This window comes from Saccopteryx bilineata, chromosome 2 (genome assembly GCF_036850765.1).
Source record: "Saccopteryx bilineata isolate mSacBil1 chromosome 2, mSacBil1_pri_phased_curated, whole genome shotgun sequence".
NCBI lineage: Eukaryota > Metazoa > Chordata > Mammalia > Chiroptera > Emballonuridae > Saccopteryx > Saccopteryx bilineata.
In genome coordinates, this window is record NC_089491.1 from 264285092 (window position 1) to 264292501 (window position 7410).

At 47.3% G+C, this 7410-nt stretch overlaps 1 protein-coding gene across 2 annotated transcripts in view; it reads right to left on the bottom strand.

Annotated features, from left to right (window-relative positions):
- Window positions 1-6968, bottom strand: part of TMEM233 (transmembrane protein 233) — a 29706-nt gene extending 22738 nt beyond the window's left edge. For both annotated transcript variants that reach the window (XM_066260466.1, XM_066260467.1), the window contains exon 1: window positions 6659-6968. In XM_066260466.1, the coding sequence (XP_066116563.1) occupies window positions 6659-6844 (186 nt within the window). In that variant the 5' untranslated portion in view covers window positions 6845-6968. The remainder of the gene's footprint in view (window positions 1-6658) is intronic.
- Between the last annotated feature and the right edge of the window lie 442 nt (window positions 6969-7410).

A 7410-nucleotide genomic window follows, 5' to 3' on the forward strand; every position in this document is an offset into this window, starting at 1 on the left:
TTCATTCATTCATTGATCAAACATTTGTTACATACTGTCCATGTGCCTGGCATTGTGCTAGGCACTGAGGCTAACAATGGAAGAAAATTATTAAAGAGCTCCAAGAGAAATCTGTGCAGAGTATAATGGGGTACAATCTGCAGGGGTCCCCAAACTTTTTACACAGGGGGCCAGTTCACTGTCCCTCAGACCGTTAGAGGGCCACCACATACAGTACTTCAGTACACTGACCACCAATGAAAGAGGTGCCCTTTGCAGAAGTGTGGCAGGAGCCGGATAAATGGCCTCAGGAGGCCGCATGCAGTCCGTGGGCCCGTAGTTTGGGGATGCCTGATCTAGGGTGTGGCAAACAGGACAGTCAAGGAAGCCTTCATGGAGGAGGAGATTTTCCAGCTGAGCTTTGAAAGAGGAGTGAACTCTGCAATTTAAAAAGATCCTCAAGTGTTTAAAGTTTGAGAAGCACTGCTCGAGGATGTGAATCTTCTTACCTGGGCTCCCATTCATAATTATTTGAAGGTTCCCTCCAAAGTCATCATTAAAATTCATGCATTTTAAGCCAGAAATAGTTTGCTCATTAATTAATTACAAAGTCCACCTCAACCATGACCTGTTTTGCCAGCTCATCTAATAACTGCTATTTTGTTATCTGGGCAATGTTTAATGACTTTGGGAGGGAAGTTCTGGCTAGACTTATTTTTTTTCTTTTTATTATGGAAACCTTCAAACATATAAAAAAATAGAATGAATAATGTAATGAATCCCCATATCCCCATAATCCAGCTTCAGCGACCATTCAATAGTGACTGATCTTGTTTTATCCATATCTCCCATGTTATGTTTTGACAAAACCATTATAGCATTATATCAGTAAATTAAAATGACATTTAAAATGTATTTTCTCTGATAGGAACACACATATTAACATCTTGCATTAGATGTAGCCTGTACCCCCAATAGTGTAGGATGGAAAGATTCCAACAGCAGTTTAAATTCTAGATTCCCAAGTACTAAATGTCAGTGTCCAACCTTTGCTACATAGGGGGGAAAGTTTTTAAAGTAGGCGACATGGCGAAGGCTGCTTGGGTGACATGTTTATCTATAAAATCTAGAACGGAGCTTTCCAGCAGTGACAACCAGCAGGTAAGGTTTTTGTCATATGGGACCATCTTATTGCTGTTCAGAGCTTCAAGAACAGGAATTTATAAGAAATAACTCATAGGGATCTATAATACCAATAGCCCATTTCTTAGCTGACAATCATGTGGGAAGAGCTAGCAAGGGTTGAGAGAAGTCACATGGAGAGACCAATGACAATATCTAGAGCTCCAATTTGTGAATGGTATTAAGCCACTGGGGTCAGCTGCCTGGACCAAAACTTGTTATTTCCAAGTTCTACCCTGGTTGCTGGAAAAAAAAAAAATCCCCCTTCTAAACCTAATGGAAGTCCACTTAAAACATAGATCTGATGGATGAGCAGCCTGGGTTAGACGGAAGAACACCCAGTTTGGTTTGTCTTTTATCCCTCAGGTATTTATTTTCTTTTTGACAGCAGACCTTGTCATCTTAGAGCAGGTGTGGTCAGGCCTGGGGCAGGGCTGTGGCTTACTGCACCAGCCCACGACCAGGGAATGGATTTTTGACAATGGCTTCAGATCAACCATTTGTTATCTAATGAATTTTCTGTGGGTTTATGAGACCTGTTGCCTGATTTTGAGGATTTCTTTACCTCTTTTACATGTTAGATTCCTTTTTCTGGATCTTATGTCTTTTTCTTGACTTACTCCCTTGGTTTTGGGAGCACATCCTCCCATAGCTTTCTGGGAAAAGTTGTATGGCAGATAATTTTTGTTTGTTTGTTTGGATGGATGTAGAATCAAAGTTGGTAATAATTTTCCTTTAGGATTTTAAGTCACTCTTTCCTACTATTTAGCTTTCAGCATAACTGATGAGTACTCTAAAGCTATTATCAGTCCACATGTGGTATGCTACTTCTTAAAGTTTGTAGGATTGGAGAGAAATTTTATGCTAAATATCTGAAATTTCACTATGATGTGCTTTGAGGCACACCTGTTTCATTCATTTAATTGGGTATTGAGGGACCCTTTTAATTGGAAATGCATACATTTGGTTCTGGAAATTTTTCCTTTTAAATTCACTAACTACCATTTTTGGTAGTTTCAGAAGGGAATGGAGAAAAACAGGTATATTCAATACTCCATAAAAACAAAAATTGCTACTGGAAAAGATGATGGTCTGTATCTCTAAAATATTCTCCCCTCTTCTCCCTCTGCCTCCTCCTCCTCCTCCATCATCATCATTATAAATACGATTGAGCTCTAGCTGTGTTCTAGGCAATGACATCTAAACCTTTAACTGTTACCATTGAATCCCACACCAGCACTTGAGTAGGTACTATGACAACCCTCACTTTACAGAGTTGAAAAACCAAGCCTCAGAACAATTGAGACAGTTGCATGAAAACAAAAACATAGCAAATAGTAGAAAAGCAGTTAAACTTCAATGATTGCTCTCTAGACAGGTTTTGTAGGTGTGAAGAAGTTCTGATGAAAGAAGTCTTGTAATTCACCAAATCAAAAGTCACTGGCTATTTCGTATCCACACTAAGAGTGACCAAATTAGTTCAACTGTGCAAATGATTTTTTAAAATAATGTTATCAAGAGTGGAGGCACAATATGGACTCAACTGCAGTCAGGTAGCAAACTCCAGCTATACAACCAACAGATGGTGATCTCAAGCTAAATTTTCCAACACTCTATAACATGCTTGGAACCCTTCTTCTTCCAGATCCAGAGGGCAGAGAACTCACTGGTCTTATTAACTCTGTTACAGAGGTAAAGAAGTAGACCAGTGCCTGGAATAGAGTCTGGCACACAGTAGGTGCTCAGTAAACATGTGTTGCACAAGCAAACATTCTTTTTCCAGGGTGAAAAGCCATATAGAAACCATGAGGTTCTTTTCACTTGCAATAACCAGAGGTAATCAGGGATGCACCCTGATAACCTGGGAGCACATGAATGAGGCCTGAAAGCTAGCCCAGGCTCCATTTTCAAGCTGCATGCCCTGGTAGAGGCCGTATCTGTATGGAGAATGGATGCCACTTTCAAATTCATAGGCATGTGCAGCATGGGCTAGCAGTGGCCCAGTCTGGGGGGTAATTCTGCACATACATGTCCCTGAAACTGATTACACAGTGTACTTTCAACAAATAGACATTCAAAACGTAGGAGAAGCAAAGACTTCTGTGTTCCGGCCATGGGCAATGGGCTCCACTCACCAAACTTCCGATGCAACAAGCCATGATGCTGGGCCTCACAGCCCCCAGGACTGGGCTGGTGCAGAGATCACAGACACCCACAGCTTGAAGAACACTCTTCCCTAATATGTATTTTTCAAAGCAGTTTTATTACTCCCAGTACCTACTCCAACTTTGTCATAAAGCTATTGGTTGTTTTGAGATTGTTGGCTCTTTTCACAGTTCTGGGAACTAGTTATTTTGAGCCTTGTCTATATTTTCCATACATCTATGTGTCTGTCAATTGGAATTATTTGATATTGATATTACAGTATTTCTTGATATTGGGGTACTATTGATGTTTGGGGTAGGGCAATTCTTTGTTGGAGGGATAGTCTCCAGCTTTGCCGGGCATTAGTACTGTTAGTCCTTTATGGCAAATGCCACGAGTGCCCCAAATCAATGAAACACCACAGACACTCCCCCAGATTTCCAAATGCCTCCATGGGCAATAGTGTGTCTACATCTCTCACAGATTACAGAAAAGTGAGATTTGAAAAGAGCCAGGATTTACCATCACAAGACAGCCTAAGGAGAGCATACTCCTGGCAGAGTGGGCCAGCTCCTTCCTCCTGCACAGCCTTCCTCTTCCTCTTGGTTCTTTGGGCTTTGGAATCTTTACCAGGAAAGTTGTCAAGCCCAGCTCTGCACTGTGTCCATGGGAAAACCCCTCCACCAGTACCTTTAGAAGGAGTGCAATGGGGAGGGTGTAGGAAGCTCTGTTTAGACTTTGGGTTTCACTTCCTTGATGTTCTGTTTGTTTTCGTATGTGACATATGATGTTTCCAGGCTCCCAATCTATCCACCTGTCTGACAATTCCTGCAGTATCTAGCACAGTGTGGGCATGGGCATTAGGAGCTGTATTTTCATTCATCTTTGTAACAGGTTCGCTCAACTTAAAAACTCGCACATTCCCACTTTCTAGATGACACCAAGACTTTGACAGGGTATGAAACTTGCTCAGAGTCAACCTTTGGACTTCAGGTTTTGTGTTCTGGTGATAGAATGGTCTCTTGCTATAAAACGATTTTTAAAAAGACTTGGAGGAGGGAATGGGGGTGAGAGGGTCAGAAAAAGAGGTCTCTATTCAAAGCATATACAAATGTTGTCTCCCAGGACACACCTAGTGGCATCATTAGTATTCAGTCTGTCCCTACCAGCTGGAGTGTTAGTTCATCTCAGATCAGTGTGGGGCCAGCGGGGGGCGGGGGTAGGGGGGGGTGGAGAGGCTTTGCAGGTAGTTTTCTTTTTGGCACTGGGGAAGCAGTGAATTGGCACTGATTCATAATAAACCAGGATAGTGTGTGGGCACCAATCCAGTCAGAGCCCACTGCTGGCTGGAAAATTTGGCTGCTGATCCTCCTCAGCTTCACTACAAAAACACCCCAAAATGGATATGGATATCCTGGGAGAGGAAGGAAGGGAGGAAACTGGCTGGGGTTCTAAGGAACCTGATAAGGTGGCTTCCGGGCCCTCCTCGCGATGGGGGAAATGCAGACACCCTGATCCATTAACACCTTCATTCTTTCATACATGCAGAATCTATTCCAGGTGAAAACACAGCAACAAACAACACAACAAATATCCCTTCCCTCACAGAGCTTATATTCTAAGGAGGGAGACAGAGAGAGTACACATGTTTATAAGGAAAATAATGTATCAATTGGAGAGAAGTGCTTTGGGTAGAAAGCAGCAGGGAGTGGCGCAGAGAGCTGGGGGGGAAGGGTGTTGAATTTAAACCATTGTCAAAGAAGGCCGCAGGGAGTGAGGTTTGATTTAATAATGCTTTGCTGAGCACTGTTTGACGCATTTCTGCAATTATTATCTCATTAATACAACAACCCCTCAAAAAACTGCACTTTACAGACAAACCGGCTGAGGTTAAGAGAGAGACAGTGATTTCCAATCTTAGAGCTAGCACCTGGTGGAACTGAGGTTTGAGCCCGGCAGTAGAATTCCACCGGCTGGACGCTTGATGGTTGATGCTTATAGCCTACAAATAGGGTTTGGGATAAAGCAAGTTGCCAGTGCACATGAGGCCTCTGTGGGTACCCATGAAGCGAATGTGGTGCCACCCATGGGCAAGTGTGGGTGGACTTGAATGGGGCAGAGGGGAGGCAGAGGCTCTCGATTGTCTTTGAGCTGAATTTGGACTCTTCCGTCTGGGGCTGGGGAGTTCGTCGCCCAGCCGCGAGGAGGTGGGCCAGTGTGGGAGGGAGTTCATTGCTAGGGTTGTCCCGGGACAGTGCCGGTCGGAACCTCACCCCGCCGCCACCCCCTGGCCAGCTGCTCCAGTCAATAAAGTGAGGAGGACCTCGCGGGTGCTCATCGCCCTTCCAATGGGGTTCGCTTGGGAGTGTCTGCCCGGGCTGAGTAGGGCCGTGGAGGCGAGCTCCAGAAGGGAGTACTCCAAGCACCCCGCTGTCAATACTGTACTGGGGAGAGGCCCGCACTTCCGGAGGCCGGCGTGCAAAGGGGCGCGGAGCTGCAGGGAGCTCGGAGTCCCCAATGCATTCCTGGGAGCGACCTGGGCGCAGGACAGAGGGGTGGAGAAATGCCCGGGAGCCCTTGGTGCGCCAAGACAGGCGGGGACAGGGCCCGTGCGCAGCAAATGAGGGAGAATGACGCTGTGCTGGGGTAGAAATTAATAGAAAAGCGAGCGCGCACCCAAGTAACTCCTGGAGAGAGAGCGGGCGCGCTGGAAAGATGGGCCAAGGGAGTGCCGGGGAGAGCCACCGAGAGGGCGCTGGCGAAGGAAGAAGCGAGAAGGCACTGTTGCCCCAGAGAGGGCGCACCAAAGCCTCGAGCCTGGGGTCAAGGAGAGGGCGTTGGGAGTCGCTTGGGGACTCTCAGAGAGTGACCGAGGCGGCGCCCAGCACGCTGCAAAGAAGAAAAGACTATTGCTAAAAGAGCTGGTCCAGAGCCCTGGAGAGCTGGAGCGCCAGGGTGCTCAGGGAATACAACGCATGGTTGCCTGCCAAAGTGGCGCGCTTTGAGGTTCTAGAGAAGCGGGCTGAGAAGAGCCCGACAAGAGCCCAGAAATGTCGGAGGAGGGAGGGAGAGAAGCCGCAAAGTCCACGGCAGAACTTGCCCGGGTTGGAGAGAGAGTGCACCCTGGGTGCTGGAAGGATGTGGAAAGCCGGCCTGGGGGAAGCTTGGTCAGGGTGAGCACCGCAAAGAACGCAGAGGAGGCCCCATTTGGGTGAGGAGAGGGTTCCGAGGGCCGGAGAAAGGTGAGGAGTGGTGCGGAGGACAAAAACCTGGGGCGCGCACTGGGTCCCCAGGAGGGCTGCAATGGCACCCATGACTCCTCCCTGGCCGCTGCTGGTCCTAACCCACTCACCATGATGGAGAAGACGAAAGCCACGATGTTGATGGGGTACGCGGGGCAAAAACACGAGACAATGGTGAGCCACAGGTAGTTCTTGGGCATGGGCACGTCCTCTTCGGTCTTGTCATCTTCAGTGTTGGCCTCGGGACTGCTGTCCAAAGCCGTCTTGAAGTCCGAGCTGGGGGCGTACTGAGACATGGGCGAGGCTGGCAGCTCAGGGAGAGCGGAAGAGCGCACAGTCTGCGCGGTGTGGGACTCTGGTCGCAGGCTCTTGGTGAACCTCTGAAAAGACAGCGGAGCGAGGCTCACGGGAGACGTGACCTCACCCGTCCTGCGTCCTCTGCTGGCACTAGCTTGGGCTCAGGGACCTGGGCCAAGAATATCGGCACAAGAGGGCGGGAGGGAGCAAGGAAGTAAGGGGAGGTGGTGGGGAGGAGAGGGAGCTTGCAAGCTCAAGACACAGAGGAAAGGCTCTCCTTGACGACACACCCTGACACCCTCTGACAGACTCACTCTGAGCAGCCCTGAATACAAAGGAGTTTCAGGGAAGCAGGAAGCAAAGCCCCTTTAAACTGCAAACTGGTCAGCTCCTAGGCTGAAGACTGACCAGCCCATTTTTTCAAGCAGCTGAATTGGAATACATTTAGATGGGACAACAGGTGACCAAATTTTATCCAGTTGGCCAGAGTTACCACTTCCTCTTGACTTTAATAATTTATCTGTTTCCTGAGGCATTTAAGTTGCTTCCCCTGCCCCAGCCCCTT